This window comes from Phascolarctos cinereus, unplaced genomic scaffold (assembly GCF_003287225.1).
Source record: "Phascolarctos cinereus isolate Bilbo 61053 unplaced genomic scaffold, phaCin_HiC Scaffold_4;HRSCAF=312, whole genome shotgun sequence".
NCBI lineage: Eukaryota > Metazoa > Chordata > Mammalia > Diprotodontia > Phascolarctidae > Phascolarctos > Phascolarctos cinereus.
The window spans coordinates 705,811,799-705,835,885 of record NW_027555847.1 but is presented as its reverse complement, the minus strand read 5'-3'; the positions used below and the strand labels follow the sequence as shown (position 1 = coordinate 705,835,885).

Below are 24,087 nucleotides of genomic sequence, written 5' to 3'. Positions count from 1 at the left end.
CTCTTCCTCTCTTAAAAGTGAGGTTACACAGGTAGAAAGGAGCTATCCCCAGATTCAAGCCCGGGTTCTTTGATTCCAGATTGAGGATTGCAGATTGCATAGAATCCTAAATCTAGATCTGTAATCCAAGTGATATAGCTCATCTTATCCTACCCCTTCTTATTTTACTGAGGGGAAAACTGAGATCCAGAGGAAGTGAAAGGACTTGCCCAAGGTCACACAGTTACTAGTGATAGACTTAGGATTCAAACTCAGGTTTTGGGTCTCCAAAGTCCATTTCGCTGCCTCTGTTTCCTATCTGTAGAATGAGGAGGTGAGATTCGATGTTCTCTGGTTCTCTTCCAACTGTCATTCCTATCATCTAATAACGCTTTTAAATATGGTGGGGGAAGGGAGCTAGGAAGACAGAGAGAGGAAAGGACACCCCTTCCCTCCAACCTCCAACCCTTTCTCAGGACCAGAAGCTCCAGAGGGCCGCGGTGCTGCGGTGCCGGACTCCATGCAATGCCCAAGGAGGGTTCGGAGCCTTTTCTGACCTCCAGGTCTGCGCCTCCTGGTCTCTCTCCTGCAGCCTCGGGAACATGGCAGGCTCTTGGACCCGGCGGACGCGCCCGCCCGCCTCTCTCCATCTCTATATTAGCCAGAGCTCGCTCTCTCCACGTACAGTACTTTTGGCTTCCTCCCCGCTGGCCACCAGGCTGGCTGCTGGGGCGCAGTCCGGGCTGCAGTGCTGAACCGGCGCTGGCTCCGGCTGAGCAGGAGGACCAGTGGGTTCTGCTGCTGCTGGGGTACGCTGCACCGAGGTGCTCTCCTCCTAGCGCCTCCCCGCCTGAACCTGCGCTCCCCTGCCCATCTTGGGGGCATCCCAGGGCAGTGGAGTAGAAGGGTGTCCGCGCGGGCTGCTCCCCAGCTCTGTCCCAGGCCGGCATAGCCTCTCCTCATCTAGCTCCCTTCTGGAAGGATGGGCTCTTCCCAGTCCACATCGGAGGAGGTCCGGGAACTCGTGGGCAAGACTGGTTGTGAGTACCCCCTGGGGTTGGGCCGGCTGCCTGTTGGGGCTCCCAGGGCAGGGGGCTCTCCTTTCTGTCCTGCAAGGACTCCCCGCTTTGTTCTCGATTGCCCTGACTGGGCTCTCACTGCTTGGGGTCGATCCACTTTCTTGTCATTCCTCTTGGAGGGGGAGGAGAAGGGCACAGGGGAGCCAGTCTGGAAGTGAGAGGTGTTCGGGGAGACCTCTGCGGTGCGGGGAAAGTGGACGTGGGAATGCCAACAACTATCACAACTAGTAGGGGAGAGGGTGTGTGATGGAGTGGGTGGAGAACTGGGCTCAGAGGCAGAAAGTCCCGGGTTCGAGTCCGCCCCTGACCCAAACCGGCCGTGTGACGCTGTGTGTCTCAAGTCCCTCAGTGCCCCCAGACAACTCCTGGAGACTAGAAGTTTCAGGCGCCGGGCAGGGCCGGTTTGCCTCGGTAAAGCCAGTTCCCTGCAATGAGGAAGTCTCAGGACTGGACCAAAGATTAAACAAATAAAATTACTGTCATTTCTCCAGCACTTTTAGGCGAATGGGTTCAGTTTGGAGCAAGACAACTTGTTGAGGTGGGCTTGAAAGTCAGGAAAGCCTGGATCCTAGAACAGCAGCCTAGACACAAACAGGCTGTTTGACTATAGGCAAATCAACCTCTGGGTGCTGCCTGGCAACTCTGAAACTGTTGGAAATGAGTTGCTTTTCTGCATGGGTGCTAGTTCACTGATGAAACAAGACCAGACCCCCACCCACTAAAAAAAAAAAGTACAGACACATTGCTTTTGGGTTTGCGATCTGTATTACTGGAGGGAGTTTCCACACCAGGAAGTTACCCCCTCCCCCTAAAGTGCCAGGTTCAGAACACAAGGTGCAAAGTGTTTTACAGACATTATCTCATTTGATCTTAACTACAAGCCTGTGAGGCAGGTACTACAGACATTGCTATTATCTTCATTTTACTGATGAGGAGACTGAAACTCAGAGATAAGTCAAGGAGCATTGCTTCTTGGCCCTACAGCTCATAACTATTGGAGGTGGAATCTGAACCTAGCTCCCTTCAGACTTCCCTGGAGTCTGAGCCCAAACCTAGAAATTCTAAGCTCAACTCTGCAATTTAATGGCCCTGGGGCCAACAGCTGTCGTCTTTCTCTGACTCATCTTCCTGATCTGTCAAAATCAATAGGTAGGCTAGGAGATAGTCCAGGTTCCTTCCTACATCATACTGGAGTGGAAAAAGCATTGGCTCTGGATTCAGAGGGTGTGGGTTCAAATCCAGACTTGGCCCTGCCCATACAACCCTCGGCACCCTGCGTGTCAGCTTCTTCCTGTGTAAAATGAGGGGTTTGGGCCGCTGAGGTTGCTTTCAGCTCTGAATTAGGACCCTGGCATTCTCTTGGCCATTGAGCTTTTCTTCCAAGAGTGGGCTTAGCTGACAAGCTGAGAGTATGCCCGGCTCCATTCTGAGTGACTGGTATTGAGACGTGAAGCCAGAGCACCAGAGGAGGCACTGTTTTCAAAGAGGTAGAACCTCTCTCTAAAAGAGGGTCCTAGTTTTCAGACATACTGATGACACCAAAGGCAGCAGAAGACAAGCTTCCTTCCTTATTTCACCATCCCTGGCAGGGGGAGGGCTCCTTGGTGCAAGGGTTTCTGTTTATATCATGTGCTTGCAGCTCTGGGGTAGACTAAAGGGCAGAGGGGAAAGGGGAAGAAACATACAACTTAGCTTCCTAAAAGGGGCACTTCTAGGATAGCAGTATTGATTCTATCATCTATCAGCCAACCAGCCAGCACTTATTAAGCACCTACTGGAACTGGTTTAGGTATGGGAATATAAATGAGATAACATATATAAGGGCAGCTAGGTGGTGAAGCAGAGCACCAGGCCTGAAGTCAGGAAGACCTGAGTTCAAATCCAGCCTCAGACACTCACTGGCTATGTGATCCCGGGCAAGTCACTTCACCCTGTTGGCCTCAGTTTCCTCATCTATAAAATGAACTGGAGAAGGAAAATGGCAAACTATTCCAGTGTCTTTGTCAAGAGAACTCCAAATGGGGTCACAAAGATTTGGACACAACTGAAACAACTGAACAACAATATATGTGAAGTGCTCTGAAAACTTTAAAATGCCGGCTATTGGCTGTAACTATTATCAGAAGATGAAAACAAAGCAGTTCCTGTGCTCAAGGAGCCTCCATTGTATTGAGGGGAAAATCAGCCAATCAAAGGATCAATCCTGGTGCCATTTCTAGAAGGGGGAGGGGGGTTCACTATCAGGGTGGGGAACCTGTGGCCTCAAGGTCACGTGTGGCCCTCCAGGTCCTCAAGTGTGGCACCACACCTGGTGAAGGCCTGTACTAGGTACACAGGAAAATACTAAGAACGTAAAAAGTGGTTTGGGTTTGGCCAGTAACTATGATTTCACGGTTCCGGGGAGCTCCTGGTTCCCCAATCAGAAGCAGAGTTCCCTTTTCTGGAATTCTCTGGGCATGTCATGAATGTAACTTATACAAAGTTCTAGGAAGCCGTTTGAAGGAGAGAGCTCTAATAACTAAGGGGAATCTGGCAAGGGCTTGTTTGGGAGCTGAATGGTGATTTGAAGGATTGTAGGGATTTATAGTCAAGTTGATTATATACAAACCCTGGGGATATGAAGAAAGATTAAAAAAACAAAGCACCATGCCTGCCTTCAGGGAGCTTATAGTCTAATGGAAAAGAACATGAAAACAACTATAGGCATGCAAGATATAGGTGGGATAAATTAGGGCTGGAAGGGACCCTGGAGTTCTCTAGTTACCTAGCAGATAAGCAATAAATCTGGAGTCAAGAAGTCTTAAGTTCAAATCTGGAGAATGAAAGACCAGCTTAAATCTGGCCTCAGACATTTATTGGCTGTGTGACTCTGGGCAAGTCACTTAACCTTTATTCACCTCAGTTTCCTCCTCCGCAAAATGGGGATTATGATGGCACCGCTTTCCCAAGGTTTCTGTGAGTCTCAAATGAGATATTTCTAAAGTGCTTTGCAAACTTCGAAAGTGATTGTTACTAGAGCGAGCAACCCCCTCCATTTATGGCTTAATTGATCAATAAGCATTCATTAAGCTCCTACTGTATGCCAGGTACAATGGAGGAAACAAAGTTGGTAGAGATTAAATGATTCACCTGAGGTGTCCCAGGTAGAAAGTAGCAGATGGAAGATTCTAACAGGCCAAGGATGGGGGGGGGGAGCGGCCTTTGCGAAACTGCTGTTCCCTGGTTCACCAAGCTGGAGTTGGTTAACGATTCAGTCCCAGCAGGGAGGAGCCAAACAGCCCACAGAGGTGACCCAGCTCCCTTTAGAGGCACTGAACAGGCAAGGCCAGTCTTATCAGCACATCTGCCGTCAGCAGAGTTGTCCCTCACGGTGACTCTTTCAGCTCCCTTCGGAACTCCTGCTTCCTCCCAGAGCCACTGAGCTATTTTTGGAAGGGCCTCATCCTTCCAGGACAGTGCCTCCACCCCCTGGAGGTTTCCCAAGGCCCTCCCGGGATGACCACTGGGCACAGCTCTGAAAATTACCAAGAGCTTTCAGCTACTTCAAAGGGCTAAGCTCCATACAGAAGGATAATGACCCACCCAGAGGCAGGTAAAAATCTGGAGAGCATTGAGCTCTGCCAATGGTTCTGAGCTTTACTGACCCCTTTCTTTACAAGGACCTGTGATGATGTTGTTAGCACATTCCTGGGTATGGGAAGTCCTTCCAGCAATACAGATCACCACTCTTGTAGAATATATAGCCTTAGAGAGTTACCTTGGGCACTGAGAAGGTGATTTGCCCAGGGTCACACAGCCATTATGGGTCAGGCAAAACCTGAACCCAAAACTTGACAGCAAAGTCAGCTCTCTATGCACCTACCTGTAAATCCTAGCTGAAGAGTTGGAAAAAACCAGAGTTTCCTTCAAAGCCCAGTTCAGAGGAGTTCTCTCCTACCTGACATCTTTCTTGAACCTGCCTCCCCCCCTCTTCTAGTGCCACCCCCAAATCACTTGTATTCATTTTGCTTATATGCATTTTGTAGCTTCCTTATATACTTATCTGTGCCCATGCTGACTCCACCAATAGAATATGAACTGAGGACCAGGACTGTTTGATCTTCGTAGCTCCAGGGCCTGGCACACAGTAGGAGCTTAATAAATGCTCGTTGATTCATTGATTGAACCAAACCCATTCATTTTCCTCTCTGTAAAGATTAGGGATATGAAATTTGTTTACACTCAGGGTATGACAATCTTCCCCAAACACCATGGGCAATTTCCATAGACTATTGGAACTGAAAGAGACCTTTAAATAAATCTCATCCATCTCCCTCATTTTTAGAGGTGAGGAAACTGTTCCAGCGGTGTTAAGTGATTTCACAAGGTCACACAGCAAGTTAGTGGCAAAACCAGGATTTGAACCCAGGCCTCCTGACTCCTAGTGGACTATTTCCTATGTTCCATACTGCTTGCCACAATTTGAAGCCACTAGGCAGAGCTTTCAGAGATTCGAGATCCTGCTGCTCCATCTCCCTACAAAAGTGCCAAAAGACCCCGCAGTCCAGAGAGCAAGAGCCTGATGACCCTCAGTGACCCTACCACGTTTAGGCTGGGCACCATTCTGAAGCTCCAAAGGAGAGGGAGCAGGGCATTCAGGTTACCCACTCACCCAAGTCAGCTCCTCTAAACCCAAGACGGGCTCAAGAGGAAGAATGGCTGAGTTAAAACCTCCAGAAACTGTATTGTTTGAAAGGTAAAAGGAATACAAATCCTTCCCTAGGATTTAGGGCTTGGGCTTTCTGTCTTCAGGTGCCCAGATGAATTTTGCTGTTTTGGATGTGATCAAAGTCAAGGTGAAAAAGGAAGAGAGAATCCTATATCCTTGGCTTCCAGAATTTCTGCAGCTTTTATCATTGAAATAAAAGCCCTGGGAGCAGTGTGGTTCAGAGGGGGAAAGAAAGTTGTATTGCTAGAGGATTTAGATTCAAATAACATCTGGGCTGTGAGTCTCTCTGAGCCTCAGTTTCCTTATCTGTAAAATGAGAGAATTGGGCTGGATAATCTCTAAGCCCCTTTCTGGCTCTAAATCAATTATCCTATGACATGAATTTGAATTCTTTATCTTCCACTTACTGTGTGACCTTGGACAAGTCACTTATGACTTCTCTCTAAGGTTACCTTCCATCTATATGGTCTATATCCTTTATGTATATAGTTGTTTGTATTTGGTCTTTTAGAGGGCAGGGATCTTTCTTTGTGTCCCCAGTGCTTAGCACATAGTAAACAGTTCAGTCAGGGAACCTTTCTTGCCTTGATTTCCCCATCTGTAAAATGGGGGCTTTGGGATCCATGGCTTCTGAGATCCCTTTTAGCTCTCGTCCCAGACAAAGGCCTTCCCTGGCCTGGGCATCTAGATGATGACAGCTCACGTTGCTGTCACTGAATCCCCACAGCAGGAGGACTTTGAGCTCTCCCAGACCCTGTAAAGAAAGGGTCCTTATTGGAAAAGAGCCCCTAATGTAATTATGGAGAATTAGATCTGCTTCAATAGGCTATGTGGAGGCTTGGAACATGGACAGATGGCAACAGCAGGCTGGGTTTCTAGGAGTGCTGAGCACAGATCTTCTGCATCTCCACTGAAATGTCAATGGATTTCTCTATGGAGAAACATTTGGATTAGCAAATGAATAAAGGTACCTTTTAGCTTCCTTTCAGCCAGATCCATAAAAAAAACGAGGATGGGGTGACCGGAAGTTTGATCCAGGACAAGGAATTTCCCAGAAGCCTCGAATATGCCTCAGGATGGGAAATTTAAAGGGCCACAGGGCAATGCTTATTTTCCTTTGAGGAAGAAAGTAGGGCTGAGATCTGGGGAAGGGTCCAGGAGCAGTTAGATTGCGAATGGGGATTCCTGGGGCAAAACTGAAGCCTGTGGGACCCAAGGTATGGGATGGATATACTCTTTAGCAGCAGCCTCATGGTGTCCTTGGGTCCCAGTCTCTCGTCTAAGAACCACATCCACACCCACAGGCTGGTGCCCCCTCCCCACTTCAGTTGAGGATGCCCTTCATACCATTTGCCCCAGGTTATGGAGCATTTATTAATCACCTACTATGTTTCGGGCATTGAACTGTTTGGGGATACAAAGAAAGAGCAAAAAAAAGTCCCTGCCCTCAAAATGCAAATATCTAAGTAAATATACATACAGAGTAGAAGGAAGCTGGGTTTAAAAGGGAGGCTCTGACAGGGGAGGGTAGGGAAGGGCCAAGTTGTGATGTTTGCCCTAAGTCCAAAAATTCCCCACTATAATGTTAAATTCCGGAAAGCAGGGACTGTTTTACTGTGCCCCACCCTCCTCTCTCCCTCTCTCCCTCCTTCTCTCTCTCTCCCTCTTCTTTCTCCTTGTCTCCCTCTCCTCCTCCTCCTCCTCTGTCGTCATCTTCTTCTTCTTCTTCTTCTTCTTCTTCTTCTTCTTCTTCTTCTTCTTCTTCTTCTTCTTCTTTCTTCTCCTCCTCCTCCTCCTCCTCCTCCTCCTCTTCCTCCTTCTTTTCTTTCTTCTTCTCTCCCTCTCCTCTGTCTTCTCTCTCTCCCTCTCCCTCCCTCTCCCCACCTCCATAGTGCCCAGGGGACACAGGGATTCTGTTCTAGCCAGACTCCATCTGTTCTGTTCTGGGCACCACAGTTTCAGGAAAGTTGATGATAAACTGGACACTGTCTAGAACAGGGCAGCCTGCATGGTGAAGGCCCTAAAGATCATGGCCGATAAGGATCACCTAGGTCTTTGAGGACATTTACACTGGGTTGGGGACGGGGCTGCCAGGTGACATCATTCTGGCCAAATTGCTGATGCTTCCTATACAGACACACATGATATTATGGAGCATAGGTACAGACTGACTTGGAGATGGAGGATTTGAAACCCTTCTCTGCTACTTAACTGCTCAGGTGGCCTTGGGCAAGTCACTTCTTCCCTCAAGGCCTCAGTTCCCTCCTTTGTTGGACTCTTTGTCCTCTAAGGGCCCTTCCAGCTCTGGGTCCTGTGGCGCTCCCTGCTCAATCCCAATGTGACCACGGGCAAATCTCCCATGAGAATACACAATGCTTATAAAAGTGGTTTACAAGACAGTCGTCAGAATCCTAGAGTGCCTGCCCATCCACAGAGCCCACGAAAAGCCCCACAGAGTTAACTGGGACTTGCTGAAGGGAGACAACGCTGAGTAAAAAGTTCAGAGAACAAAGTCATCTCTCTCCAACTGAGGGTAGGGGTAGTTAGGCGGTACAGTAGATAGAGAACAGGCCCTGGACTCAGGAGGACCTGAGTTCAAATCCGGCCTCAGACACTTACTAGCTACACGATCCTGGACAAGTCCCTTAACATCTTTTTGCCTCAGTTTCCTCATCTGTAAAATGGGGACAATGATAGCACTACCTCCCACAGTTGTCATGAGGACCAAATGAGATAATAATGGTAATAGCACAGCGCCATAGTAAGTAAATGTTAGCTATTATTATTACTTATATGCAGGGGTATTCTGGTAAATGTTTAACAACCAGGTCTCTGAAAAAAAAAAGTACATGTGACGCAGTTTTCAGTTTAATGTGCATTGTTAATATTTTCTCTGTCACTTTCTTAAGTTTGCAATCCACAAAACAATAAATCAAGCTCTGATTTGTAGCTCACACTGAAAATTTAACTATCAGCTTTATTTGGCTGGCTCCAGAACTCCCCAGCATGTATGTGTATTGTTTTCCCCTGAAGACAGCTGGGTCTACTGGGGATTACATCCCTCTCCCGCCAAGGTACCTGGCTAATAGCAGAAGCCTAATAAACGCTTGTGAATTGATCAATAACCTGTATGGCAGAGTGGAAAGAACACTGGATTTAGATCCAAGCAGACCTGGGTTTGACTCTCAGCTCTGCTGGTTGCTAGCTGTGTGACCTTGGCCAATCCCTCCGCCTCTTGGCCTTCAGTTTCTCCTCTAAAATGAGAAGGTTGCACTGAATCTTCTGTAAGGCCTCTTCCAACTCTAAATCTAAGAGTCTGTTTCCTTTCCTTCAATTCATGGGGGGGGGGGGCATTTGTTAAACTCCTACTATATAACTAGGCATTATGCTAGAGGCTAGGGATACAAAGACCAAACTCTGTCCTGGGTCCTCTTATGGAACAGGAGAAGCATAACCACACAAAGCATTTTATTTACCAGCAAAATATAGGCTCAGCCACCCCATTCTTGAGCAATGGCGTACTGGTTCTACTTGAGCAATCTCTCTCTCTCCTTACTTTCCTTTTGTCTGCATGCACAAGTCTCACCACTCATCACCCCCTCCTGCCTGGACTCTCAGCACAGGCCCTCAGCAAGTCTCCCCTCTAATACTGTATAGCCCCCTATTCAGTCTTCTGATCCCCAGTCTCCACCCCCAGCTCCCACCTTCAGGTCAAGCCATCCTCCCCACAGCTGCCAGAATAATATTCTTTTTTTTCCTCCTTTTTTTATTAATTTATTTTGATTTATCAGCAATCACTTCCATATGCTTTTGAGTTTAAAATTTTTCTCCCCCTTCCTCCCCACCACCCTCCCCAAGACGGCACACAATCTGATATAGGCTATACATTTACATTCCTATTAAACATATCTTCACATTAGTGATGTTGTAAGGAAGAATTAGAACCAATAGGAGGAACCACCAGAAAGAGGAAACAAAACAAAACAGAAGAAAAAAAGAGTAAATAGTACAGAATAATATTCTGGTTTTTTTGGTGCTTTTTGGTGAGGCAATCGGGGTTAAGTGACTTGCCCAAGGTCACATAGCTAGTCAGTGTTTTGTGTCTGAAACCAGATTTGAACTCAGGTCTTCCTGACTCCAGGGCCAGTGCTCTATCTACTGTGCCACCTAGCTGCCCCTGCAGAATAATGTTCTTAAAACAGAAGAATGATTAGTGAAGCTTCTGTAGCTCCCAATTGATTGGAGATAAAATAAAAACATTTGCATATGCCTGTGATCCCTGCTACTGTGGAGGCCAAAGCTCTGAATCTCTTTAGTTTAGGATTTCTGAGCCTCAGTGAGCTGAGCGCATCGGGTGTCCACGATAAGTCGACATTAACATGGTGGGCCCCCAGAAGCAGGATTGCCTCAGGTTGCCTCTGGAAGGGCAAACCTGGCCCAGGTCAGAAATGAGCAGGTCAAAGAACTGGAGCTGATCAAAATAGGATGAGGCCAGAGAGTAGCCCCTGCACATCCAGTCTGTTCAAGATAAGGAGAGAGAGACAGAGACGGAGACAGAGACAGACAGAGAGACAGAGACAGAGAGACAGAGACAGAGACAGAGACAGACAGAGAGACAGAGAGAGAGGGGGGGAGGGAGGGAGAAAGGAAGGAAGGAAGGAAAACGCCTCTATCATTTAAAGCCCTTCACAATCTGGCTTCACTTTCTCTTTCTAGACTGTGATTATATTTATTCTCCACGCTCTGTGTTCCAATCAAACTGACACACTTGCTACTTCCTGAGTATGGGAGAGTGGGGACTCCTTTCATGTATGAGGTTGGCTGAGGTGGCCACTAAGGTCCCATACAACTCTCAGATTCTGTGATTTTGAATTTATTTCATCCACATCTTGCATTTACTTGTTTCTGATTCGCTTCCCCCCTCCCCCCCCCCGACCAACATCACTGCCACTACCTTAGAATATAAACTCTTTGTGGGCAGGTATTGTTTCACATTGGTGTTTATTCTCAGCAACTAGCACAGACCCTGACAGTTAAATGTAATTGAATTGTATGTCAACTATTTCTGGCAGAGGAAACACTTTTCATTCGGTGGGGATGGAATTCCTGGGTCTCAGTGATGGAATTCCACTGTCCATAGGCTGAGGAGTGGGATTACCCAGCTCTAGACTGAGAAAGGCAGCTGGAATGATCATTCCATTAAAATCCAATTTTTTATTTTTAATCAGTTAATCAAGCAGTATACAAATAATTTGTTAAGCACTCTGTGCATTTGAGGAACCTGGGCTAAGCCCTTAAAAAATAGACAGGTTATAAAATCTCATTTGTCTGAGAACCTCAGAAACCTATGTGATTGGTTGAGTAAGTGAAAGTGAATGAGAGTGAGTGGGTGAGTGGGTGGGTGAGTAGGGAGTGGGTGAATGAGTGAGTGGGTGGGTGGGAAAGTGAGTGGATGGGTAAATAGATGAGTGGGTGAATGAGTGAGTGGGTAAGTGGGTGAGTTGAGTAGGTGGGTGAGTGAGTAGGGTTCTGCCAGTTTTATTGTAGCTTTTCAAACCTTCTCTGCTTGAGTGCGCCCTTTGCACCAGGATCGGTGCCAGCCCCCATAGGCTGCAGGCCTCATGAGCTCTCCAACCCTCAGATGCCCAGAAAGCCCATGGACCACCTAGCCTGGGCCTTGTGCCTGGATTGACGAAGAGGAGCTGTCTTGACTCCCTTGGGTTGGTGTTAAGGCAGTTTCACTTCTGGCTTGCCTGTCATTGGTTCTTTAGAGCAATGTAAGGGGAATAAGAAGAGAAGGCTTCTGGGAAATGTGGTTTGTTTTTGTTTTGTTTTGGTTTGGTTTGTTCTTTATTCTCCCCTTGAAAACTAGACTTAGATCCCAGCAGCATGTCTCATCTGGATGCCCAAGAAGCTCCCAATGTCTTCATTTTACAAAGGAGAAAACTGAGGTTCCAAGAAGGGAGCTCAAGCTTCTTGACTCCCAGGCTGGGGTCTTTCCATTCAGGGAAGGGAGGGAAGGTCTGGAAAAGGTCAGATACTTCCAGAAAGGGTCGGCCTGCAAAGGTGGCCCAGGACTGTGCTAAGTGGTCTCGCCCTCGTGGGAAGGAACAGGTCAGCAAAAGGGAGAGGGCAGCTCCTCAGAGAAGGACGCAGGACAGGACAGGGAAGGACACTGCCCAGGGCAGTAGTCATCTAGTTCAGTTTTCCTCAGGATCACCTGCTTGGGTCCCAGTTCGTAGCTTGGAGACTCTCCAGGCTAGAAGGACCTTAGACATCAACTGATCTAAGCCCCACTTTCTACCTCCATTTTATAGATGATGGCACTGAGGATGCAGGATTCATCCCGTTCACCCAGCTCAGAAGCAGCAGACTCCAACCTCTTTCCATTCCACCATACTATCTCTGTCTCCCATGGTGCCAACAAAGCAATTGCCCATCTGTGCCAACACTGTCCTAGCTCTGCTGATCAGCAGCAGTTAGATCCCACTGAGCTGCTTCAAAGTCCCCGCGTGCCTTTCATAGGTCCCCAAAATGCTGCGTGGAATTTAACCCAACCACAAGGGAAGGCTGCCAAAGCTGGGGGCTCAACCCCAGTCACAGCACACCTTCCCGTCCTTCCTCCCACCCACTCACCCTCTCACGTTTTATGGGCTTATCCCAGGTTCCTCAAATGCACAGAGATCATATGTTTTTGGAGTCAGCTTTGCTTACTACCCTGGAAAGACAGAAGGAGACTTCTCCAAGGAGCTGACTTTACAGAGAGAGAGTGAGGAGATGAAGGGCCCAGGACTAGAGGATAGAATGGGGGGATTTAGAGTGAGGAGGGTGCTGACTGCTCTTCTAAATCAATCCAACAAGCATGTACTAGCACCCACTGGCCCAGATGCTGGGGATACAAAGACGAAAATGATGCAATCCCTGCCCTCAGTGAGCTTCTATTCTAAGGGCAGCTAGGTGGCACCACAGTGCATAGAGCACCAAGCATGGAGTCAGGAAGACTCATCTTCCTGAGTACAAATCCAGCCTCAGATACTTACTAGCTGTGTGACCCTGGGCAAGTCACTTGAGCTCAGTTTTCCCATCTGTAAAATGGGAATAATAATAGCACCTACCCCCAGCATTGTTGTGAGGGTCAAATGAGATAATGATAAAGCACCTGGCCCATTTGTTATTGTTCAGTTGTGCCCAGATCTTTGTGACCCCATAAACCACATTGCCCATGGAATTTTCTTGGCAAAGATGCTGGAGTGGTTTGCCATTTCCTTCTCCAATAGATTAAGGCAAACGGAGGTTAAGTGACTTGCCTAGGGTCATACATCAAGATTCCCACCCTCCGAAGGTCCTTAGTGCTTTCCCTGCTGAGATCACCTGCCATCTACTTTGTATACATCTTGGGTGAATCTGTTCAAGTCTGACTCTTCATGACCCATTTGGGATTTTCTTTACTGGAATGGTTCACCATTTCCTTCTCATTTAACAGATGAAGAAACTGAGGCAAACAGGGTTAAGTGATTTGCCCAGGATATGAAGCTAGTAAGTGTCTGAGGCTGCAGACGAACTCAGGTCTTCCTCACTCCAGGCCCAGTGCTCTATCCACTGAGCCATGTAGCTGCCTCACCTGACACATAGTAAGTGTTATGTAAATGTTAGCTATTATTGTTATTAGGTGGGACATACAACATGTTCACGAATAAATAAAAAGTATATACATAGAATCATAGGCCTTGAGCTGGTCATGGTCCAACTGCCTTCTTTTACAAATGGGAAAACTGAGGCCCAGAGTGGTGAAGCGATTTGCCCAATGTCACACATAGCTAGTAAGTAGTAGGCTAGGTTTGGAAGGTAGGTTTTTTGCCTCCAACTCCCGACTTGTTTTCTACTGGCAACGTGTTACCTCCTACAAAGTAATACAAAGTCATGTTGAGGAGAGAGTTCTAACCACTGGGGGTGGAATCAGGAAAGGCCTGGAACTCTCAAAGGAAGGACAGACAATGCATGTATTCATCATAAAGCAAAGAAGACTGATTTTAGAGACCAAAATTTCAAACCCAGCCTCTGATGATTATGGCCTGTATGACCTTGGGCAAGTTACTTCAACTTTCTGAGCCTCAGTTTCCTCCTTTGTAAAAATGAGGAATCAGCTTCTGACATCCCTTCCAGCCCTACATGATCCTATGAGGTTCAGATGATGATGGTAGTGGTGATGATGGTGGTGGTGGTGGTGATGATGGTGATGATGATGTTGGTGGTGGTGATGGTGATGATGGTGATGATGGTGGTGGTGGTGATGATGGTGGTGGTGGTGATGGTGATGATGATGGTGATGATGGTGGTGGTGGTGATGATGGTGATGATGATGGTGGTGATGATGGTGGTGGTGATGATGGTGATGATGATGGTGGTGATGGTGGTGGTGGTGATGATGGTGATGGTGGTGGTGGTGGTGGTGGTGATGATGGTGGTGGTGGTGATGATGGTGGTGGTGGTGATGATGATGTTGATGGTGGTGATGATGGTGGTGATGATGGTGGTGGTGATGGTGGTGATGATGATGGTGGTGATGATGGTGGTGGTGATGGTGGTGGTGATGATGGTGGTGATGATGGTGGTGGTGATGATGGTGATGATGGTGGTGGTGGTGGTGATGATGGTGATGATGATTATGATGATGGTGGTGGTGGTGATGATGGTGATGATGGTGATGATGGTGGTGATGACGATGATGATGATGGTGGTGGTGGTGATGATGGTGATGATGATTATGATGATGGTGGTGGTGGTGATGATGGTGGTGGTGGTGCTGATGATGATGATGGTGATGATGGTGATAACAAACATTCATCTAGCCCTTTAAGGTTTGCATGTTGACTTGCAAAAGTTATTTCATTTGATCTTCACAACAACTATGGGAGGTCAGTACTATTATCATCCTCTTTTTACAGCTGAGGAAACTGAGGCAGAGAGAGGCTGAGACTTGCCAGGGTTACATAATTAGTGTCTGAGGACAGATTTGAATTCATGAAGATAGGGGCAGCTAGGTGGCACAGTGGATAGAACACTGGCCCTGGACTTAGGTACTTAATAAATGCTTGTTCTTTGATGGATAGATGCCTTGTGAAAACAGGTTTGAGTACCACATGAGGGTGAGCCGTTATTATTTAGCACCAGGTGAAGGGATGTAAGTGACTCAGGTGAGAAGTAGCAGGTGCTTGCATAGAGGTACTCTAACTCCAGTGAGTGTTCTTTCCCCTGCCCTTTAGATGACCAGAGAGAAGGCTTCTGGGAAAGGATGCCTGGAGTGAAGCCATTGGCTCAGCCAGCAGCTTTGCAGCCTTTCCAAATCATGTTCCCAAAGTAAAAAGACAGGTGATTGCCTCCAGTGAGCCAGCCATTAAAAAAGCCACAATGACAAACAAATCCTTTGTGTGAAGGCAGATGACCTTTACTGGAGGGAACAATATTGAAAGAGCACTGTCTGTTCTCCCAAAGGTCTCCCATGAAGTCACCGGAGATCCCCGTGTCCTGGAAGGGGTAACAGTCACACCTGGGACAGAGCTTTGTGTTACTTCGGCTTCTTGGGGGACAGCCTGAGGGAGAGTTGGGGTATAGGGAAGGAAGCGGTAAAAGGTGGAGTCTGGGTGAGCTCTGAGTCCTCTACAATCTACCAGTCATGGCCTGAAAAGGGGGAGGGTCTGTTGGACTGGAGCTATGATGACTCTGGAGTCACACACAAAGGTGTGAGCCCACCTTGCCCACTTACGATCTGTATGACCTTGGCTAAGTCCCTTCACTTCCATAGACTTTAGCTCCCTCATCTGTAAAATGAGATCGTTGGTCTACTCAATATAGAAATGTCTGTGAAGGGGAATTTCTTGCCCTTCTATGGAAAGTGATCCATACGTGGGTTACCTATGACTGAGCACTCCAAGCCCTGGGCTCATGGGGTCCAGATTTGTACTTAAAGAGGCTTGGGCATGCCTTTAGGGAGAGGGAGCTGTCAAGGCTAGAGGGCAGGATTCCAGGATCTGAAGTCCTAGCACCTGAGTTAGAATCAGGCTGTGCCCCTTCCTGGCTGAATCATTTCCCTTCTCTGGACCTCATCTCAGTCTCCTCATCTCTGAAAATGAAGGGTTGGCTCTTGTGAGGTTCCATCTTGTCTAGATCTGTGATCAATTTAATTCAATACCTCCTTTTAAAGCCAAACTACACGCAATAAACAATTAGGTGGAACCATGGATGGTTCAAATCCAGCCTCAAATGTTTACACTGTATGATCTTGGACAAGTCACTTAATCTCTGATTGCCTCCATTTTCTCATCTGTAAAATGGAGGTAACATTCATTCCTACCTCCTGGAGTTGTTGTGAGGATCAAATGAGATAATTATTGTAAAGCACTTAGCACAATGCCAGGCACATAGTAAGCACTATATAAATGTTAGTTATTACTAACTATTGTTATGAGTCCTAAGGACTAATGCTCACCTACGCTGGGCATTTTCACTGGGCATTTTCTTCGGCCATCCTCCACGCTTGGAATACTCTCCCCCCTCCTCTCGCCCTCCAGGCTTCCCTGGCTTCCTTCAAATCCCAGCCAAAATCCCACTTTCTGCAGGAAGCCTTTTTCAGACCCTCCTGACTCTAATATCTTGCCTATTAATTATATCCAATTTATCCTGTATAGATCTTGTTTGCATGTACATAGTTATACGAATTTCTGGCTCCCTCATTAGATTGTAAGCTCCTTGAGGGTAGGGACTGTCCTTTTGTTTGTTTGTTTTGTTTTATTTATTTTTAGTTGTCAACATTTACTCCCGTAAGATTTTGAGTTTTAAATTTTCTCACCCTCCTACTTCTTCCTGCCCCCCCCTCCAGACGGTATATAATCCGATAGAGGCTCTATGTATGCATTCACGTTAAGCACATTTTCCCAGGGACTGACTTTTGCCTCTTTTTCTATCCCTGGTGCTTAGCACAGTGTCTGGCCTATAGTAGGTGCTTAGCAATGGTCTTCCACCTGCAAACCTGTTCATTCAACTCCACAAATAGTTAAATGGCCAGTGCTGCCCTGGTCCGTGTGCCTCCCCTGGGAGGATGGAGGGGTGGGCATTCTCCATTCACTGGAGTGAAGAGTCTAGCATTTCCAGGCTGGCCCCTCCTCAAGCAGCCCTGCCCCATGGGCGGGTTCTCCCTTCTGGTGGATGCCCAGAGGTCTCATCACTAAGTCTGGGAGCTGCTGCAGCCTGTATTTGACAGCTCTCCCTGTCAAAGCCTCCAGTCCAACCCTCCCCACTCATGCTGCAGCCCAAGGATGGTTCCCGCTGCTCTGACCTCGAGGCAGAGCTGACAATCCAAGAAAGCTTTGGACCAGACAGGAAGCTATTCATTAGGGGCCTGGGAAAGCTAATGTGATGGGAGGGGCAGAGAGAGAGAGGCACAGTTGCTGGGAATAGGAAGTAGTACTATGCTCTGGTCAGACTGGGAGACATCAAAGGACCGTGGCTTAAAAGATGAAAGAGACCTTTTAATACTTGAAGGGCAGCTAGGAATGCCATCGTGCATAGAGCCCCGGGCTTGGAATCAGGAAGACCTGAGTTCAAATCCAGCCTCTGACTCTTATTAGCTGTGTGACCCAGGGCAAGTCATTTTACCCTGTTTGCCTCAGTTTCCTCATCTGCAAAAGGAGCTGGAAAAGGAAATGGCAAACCACTCCAGTATCTCTGCCAAGAAAACCCCAAATGGGGTCTGAATCCCACAGTGGCATGGGAATCCTCAGGAGAGGTTGGGTTCTCCTTCCCTGGAGGTCATCAAGAAGAGACTAGATGACCACTGGTGTTAGCAATACTCTAGAAGAGATCCTGGTGGTACTGAGGCACAAACCCTGATTGGAGAAACTGAGAACATGGGCTCCAATTTCTTTCCCCTTCTAATCCTCCCTACATGGGGGGCCTCTGGCAAGTTACTAAACCTCTCTGGGCTCCTAGATTAGAGTCACATTCAGGTATAGACTGGACCAGATGAGCCTCTCCAGGTCTTTTCAACATCTGATCTGTAGAATTGTCTTTCCCCATCCTTTTTTCTTTTTTAAAGGAATTTTAACTAAATGAAAAATTGGCACAGCCAAGCAAAGGAGAGAAAACTGGTTGGGGAGATGAGATGCATGCATGCAGAACACACTCTGATTTCAGAATCAAGCTGCACACACACACACACACACACACACACACACACAGTTCTTCCCAAATGCCACCTTCCCAAACTCCCAGCCAGACAGTGGGGAGAAAAAAGTCCCATCCAAAAGTCCAATCAATCCAACTGAGCATCAACCCCACTCTAGAGAAAGGCAGCGGGAAGCTGAGGGATGAGTAGGAGAGGGTTTGTTTCATCCTTTTTCTTCCTTCTCTAGATGAAAGATTACAAAACCCCTCCCTCTCAAGCCTGCACCTCCTCCTGCTGGAATGAGACTATGGGTACTGTTCTTATTGGCAGAAAGGGCTCAAGTTTAAGGGCAGCTAGTGTTCAAGGCCAAATTCAGCTCAATTCAATGGGATAATAATAATAGCTAACATTTCTGTAGCTCTACTACATCCATGGCAGCCACTGTGCTAAGTGCTTTGCAATTATTATCTCACTTGATTCTCACAACAACCCTGGGAGATAGGTGCTATTCTTATTATTCCCATTTTAAAGATAAGAAAACTGAGTCAGACTGAAGTTAAGTGACTTGCCCAGGGTCACACGGCTAGTAAAGTTTTGAAGCTAGATTTGAACTCAGGTCTTCCTGACTCTAAGCTCAGTGCTCTTATCCACATCACCACCAAGTATTAAGTACCCTACTATGCACCAGGATGGAGAGTCAAGTCCCTGCCCTGAAGAAGCTCACATTCTACTGGATAAGTTAAGTGCAAGATAATTTTACAAAGTGGGAGTCTCTGAAATTACCTCCCCTTTATGTTCTATATATCTTGTACGTCCCGAGTTATTTTCATGATGTCTCCTCTGTTAGAATGTGTGCTCCTTGAAGGCCAGGACTGTTTTTGCCTTTCTTAATATCCCCCGCACTCAGCACAGTGCCTGGCACACAGCAGTTGTTTGTTCAGTTGTTTTTCAGTCACGTCCGACTCTTCGTGACCTTATCTGGGGTTTTCTTGGCAGAGACACTGGAGTGGTTTTGTCATTTCCTTCTCCAGATCATTTTACAGATGAGGAAACTGAGGCAAACAGGACCAAGTGACTTGCCCAGAGTCACACAGCTAGCAAGTGTCTGAGGCCAGATTTGAACTCAGGACCATGAGTCTTCCTGACTCCAGGAATAGATAGCTCTATGCACTATGGCACCGCCTAGCCTAGCACAAAGTAGGTGCTTAATAAATGCTTGTTGATTGATTGAAGGATTGAACCCATTTGTGGTCCCTGTCAAATGGATAGCCCAAATTCCTAATTCCCTTCAAGAATCAGTTCAAGCACTCCCTTCGATGACTGGTCTTTCCTGATCCCTGGTAGGTGATTCCGCTGCCCCTTCCTAACCAGCATGTATTTGTTTTCTATATACATGTATCTTCTACACACATGTACCTATATACATGTATCTTCTACACACATGTACCTATATACATGTATCTTCTACATATATGTACCTATATACATGTATCTTCCATATACATGTATCTGTATACATATGTCTTCCATATACATGTATCTATATACCTGTATCTTCCATATACATGTATCTAGATACATGTATCTTTCATAAGCATGTGTCTATGTATATAGATGCATGTATGTAGAGATACATGTATCTATATACATGTATCTTCCATACCATGAATACATGTATCTTCTTTATACATATATCTATGTATGTGTATCTTCTGTATGCATGTATCTATGTATGTGTATCCTCCATATAGATGTATCTATATACATGTATCTTCCACACATGTATACATGTATCTTCCACACATGTATACATGTATCTTCCACACATGTATCTTCTATACATGTGTCTATATACATGTATCTATATACATGTATCTTCTGCATACATGTATCTATGTACATGTATCTCTCTATATGCTACCTCCAGTTATAGAATAGAAGCTCCATGAGGGCAGGGGCTCTTGAGTGTGTGTGTGTGTGTGTGTGTGTGTGTGTGTGTGTGTCTCCCACAGCCAAGCACAGTGCCTGGCAAACACCAAGGGCTTAGCAAATGCTCATTACCTCTGGTAGAGAGCATCTGCTCATTACCTCTGGTAGAGAGCATCTATATACAGCCAGGAAGCTGCCTCATTCGTTCCTCTCATTTGACAAATGGGGCAACTGAGGCCCCGAGAAGCAGGTCCAAGGATTTAGAGCTAGGAGGGACTTCAGAAGCCACTTAGTCCGTCCACATTTCACAGAGGAGGAGACCAAGGTAATCTCAGTGACTTGCCCAAGGTAACACAGGAAATAATGGGTGGAGACCATATTTGAAGTCAGCCCAGGCCCATTGACTCTAAGCCAAGAGCTCTTTTCATTGCTCCACTCTGGTTGTTTCCTTTCACAGTTCTCAGTGACTTGGACCCAAACTGGGGATCCAAGGCAGACGGTGAAGATGGGGCTTACTGGGACAAGAACCATGTTCCCAAGTGGGTCTATATGGGTCCTTCCAGGCAAGGGAGGGCATGCTGTTAACAGAACAGTATTAGAAGTTTGGCAGAGAATAAAAAGTCCCAGCGAACCAGCAGTGTCAGCTGGACCCATCGGCTGAGCTCAGCACCGACGTCATCCCTGATGGATTGTTTGTGCTCCCCTTCAGCAGCATTCTGGAAGGATTCAGGGATGTTTGTGTCTGAACTAGGGACCTTGAGGATCTGCTGTGTCCTACCTTGGGCAGGTTCCCTGTGGACCTCCGTTTCCTTCACCACAAAATGAAGGGGTTACAATAGATGACCTCAAAAATTCCTTCAACTCCAAATCTACCCTTCCCTTACATCCCTGAGCCTCAGTTCCTCCTCTGAGAAATGGGAGGATTGGTCAAAATGGCCTCTGAATTCCTTTCCACTTCCCATAATACCAGTTGTTGTTAATTGTTATTGTTCAGTTGTTTTCAGTCCTGTCTGACTCTCCGTGACCCCATTTGGGGTTTTCTTGGCAAATATACTGTAGTGGTTTGCCATTTCCTTCTGCAGCTTGTTTTACAGATGAGGAAACTGAGGCAAACAGGATGAAATGACTTGTCCAGGGTCATGTAGCTAGTAAGTGTCTGAGGCTGGATTTAAACTTCTTCTGAGTCCGGGAATGAAGCTCTGTGCCACCTAGCTGACCTAAGGATATAAATACACAATCAAAAATAGTCCTTGGCCTCAGGAAACTTACATTCTATCTATTGGGGGGCTATAACATTTTCACAAATAAGTCAATACAAGATAATTTGAGGACTCTAGTTCTAGAGCAGGAAGGGACCCCTAGAGGCCATCTCATTTAACTCTTATTTTACAGATGAAAGAAATAAGGTTCAGAGAGAGGTTAAATGATTTGTCTAAGGTCACACAGGTAGTAAGAACCAGAGGGGAGATTTGAACCCAGGCCCTCTGACTCTACAACCACAGCTAATAATTGGGGGTGAGATGGGGAAATGGATCAAGGGAAGCTTCACGAACAAGGTAACATCAGCATACTCAGGAGCAATGTGTCTACTTAAGAAGATCTTCAGGAAATATTCAAGAGTCCAATTCCTGCTTCCCAGTTCTCTCCTCAATGATGACCCCCATTGGGAAGAAAGCCAAAGCACCTGCCTCCTTTCTTTACAGAGATGGGATTTATGGATAAGGATCACTGCATGTTCTGTTAGAGTTGACGGGTGGGTTGGTTAGGTTTTCTGATCTACTTTTTGCACCTTTCTATTTGATGTAAGGTATGACTCTCTAGGTAGGGGAAAGGGAGAGATACATTGGGAAATGAAGGTCATGGGAAAACAAAAGCTATCAATATTTCTTCAAAACAAGGCTGAGAAATATCGCTGATCTGGGAAGGGGGAGCACCACACCCACTTTGTCACAAAAGCCATGAAGAAAGAAGAAAATTCTGAAGACACTTATGGTGGAGGGGGCTGCGTCCCTGAAGCATCAGCTTTGCTTTCAAATGTCTCCTTCTGTCTTGAAGGGATTGTTCCCATCCCTGCCTACATCTTCTCTTCTCATTAGCCCCAAAAAGGCAGAGGCTGAAGATGATTCCAGAAGACAGGCATTGCAGATGATGGAAAGAGGCCAAATGCTAAAAGCACTTGGAGGTTCACCCTGAGAGCCTCCGGCTGCCAAAAGGGACCCGAGTTCTTTGGTCTTGGGGCCAAGATTCTCACTCATCCAGGGCCCTCCAGGGGATCCCATTCCACTCCTCAGCCAAAGTGCCCTCACATGCCCTCCCCCAATTATATATGTCCTTGCATCAGCATTACCCAGCACAGTGCAGGCTGGCACACAGTAGGTTCTTATTGTTGTTTTTTGTTGAGTCATCTCCAACTCTTGGTGACCCCATGTGGGGTTTTCTTGGCAGAGACACTGGAGTGGTTTGCCATTTCCTTCACCAGCTCTTTTGACAGATGAGGCAAACAGGGTGAAGTGACTCACCCAGGGTCACACAGTAAGTGTCTGAGACCAGATTTGAACTCAGGTCTTCCTGACTCTAAGTCCAGCACTCTTTCCACTGGACCCTCAGTTTCCTAAACAAGAAACTCCCTTTCCCACCTCCATGTTTTTGTTCCTTTTGTCAACAATCTCTCCTCCCTCTTCCCAATCTCCATTTGCCTATATCTTGATCTCTTATTATTAGTCATCTTAGCAGCTAGGTAGCATACAGTAGCTAGAATGTTGGACCTGCAGTCAGGAAGACCTGAGTTCAAATCCAGCCTCAAACATGTATTAGCTGTGTTACCCCGGGCAAGGTACTCTGTTTGCTTCAGTTTCCTCATCTACAAAATGGGGATAATGGTATCAACATCTACCTCCTGGGGTTGTTGTGAGGATAAATTGAGATAATATTTATAAAGTGCTTAGCATAGTGCCTGGCACAAAGTAGGTTCTATATAAATGTAGCTGGTTTTTTTTTCCTTATGATTGTATGATTGTAAAATGGGGATATTATATATAAAGCATTTTGTAAACCTTAAAGCATTATATAAGTATTAGTGATAATGATGATGGTGGTGATGGTGAGGATGGTGATGAGGAGGAGGAAGAGGATAATGATGATGATGATGATGATGATGACTCAGTCCATCGGCCACCCTCTCCATGGAGTCTCTCAATTCCTCTCTCATCTGATCTCCTAGCACTTAGCCACTCCTCTACACCCTTTTCCCATTCTAAACAGCATCGTATTTACCTGGCCTCATCACCTCTTGGCTACCATCCTGTGGGTTTCTTGGGGGTAGGAGTTATGTCCAATTTGTTCTTGTATCTCCGATAATATTAACATGCCACCTTGTCCAAGAAGGAAATAGTTACAGTTAAGGGAAATGAGCACTGGGCATTGGCAGGATTTGGTGGCCACCGTGGTCCTTCCCAGCTCTGATATGACGTATTGTGAGGGACAAACACAGCACAGTAAAAATAACACATGAGATAATAGACCCACCTCTAATGCTTACTGCCTTTTGACCTTGGGCAAGTCTCTTCACCTTCTGAGCCTCAGTTTCCTCATCTATAAAATGAAAGGACTGGAGCATAAGGAACCTCTGAGCTCCCTTTCAGCTCTAGACCCATGCCCTTAAGAATTAGAACTGTGCCAAAAAGAACAGACAGGCCACTTCAGGAAGCATGAGTTCCCCACCACTCTAACTCCACCATGTTCTGAATGGTCACTTTTGTCGGACATCATTGAAGTAACTCTTGTTAAAATCCAGGCTATTCTAGAACCGAATGGGCTCTGAGGTCTCTTCCCATTCTCAAAGTCTGAAAATCCCCAAAGGAGCTAGAGAAATTTCTTTTGACAAGAGTCAATCAAGCCATCAGTCAACCAGCATTGATTTTAAGCACCTACTATGTGCCAGCCGCTGTGACACATGAGTGAGGGCTCCTGCCCTCTAAGGGCTTACATTCTACTTGGGCATCTTGCCAGAGGCGTCAGTCCGGCACACACAGAAAATAAACTCACAGTGCTTTGGAGCCTCAGGTAGTAGAAAGGAAACAGGGCAAGATGAGTACTCTTGGACTGCTTTGGTCAATTGGTCAGTAAGGACTTAAGTGCCAGGCACTGTGCTAAGTGCTAGAGACTCAAAAATAGAAAAGGAAAAAAAGTCCAAAATGTGGTCCCTGTCCTCCAGAATAATTATAATCTAATAA

General features: G+C 46.5%; 1 protein-coding gene across 3 annotated transcripts in view; it reads left to right on the top strand.

Annotated features, from left to right (window-relative positions):
* Positions 1-658: 658 nt before the first annotated feature.
* TESC (tescalcin) overlaps positions 659-24,087 on the top strand; it is a 61,226-nt gene continuing 37,797 nt past the window's right edge. For 2 of the 3 annotated variants that reach the window (XM_021008003.2, XM_021008002.2), the window contains exon 1: positions 660-1,019. In XM_021008003.2, the coding sequence (XP_020863662.1) occupies positions 962-1,019 (58 nt within the window). In that variant the 5' untranslated portion in view covers positions 660-961. Of the gene's footprint in view, positions 1,020-24,087 lie in introns of all 3 variants that reach the window. The other variant, XM_021008005.2, reaches the window with a different exon arrangement.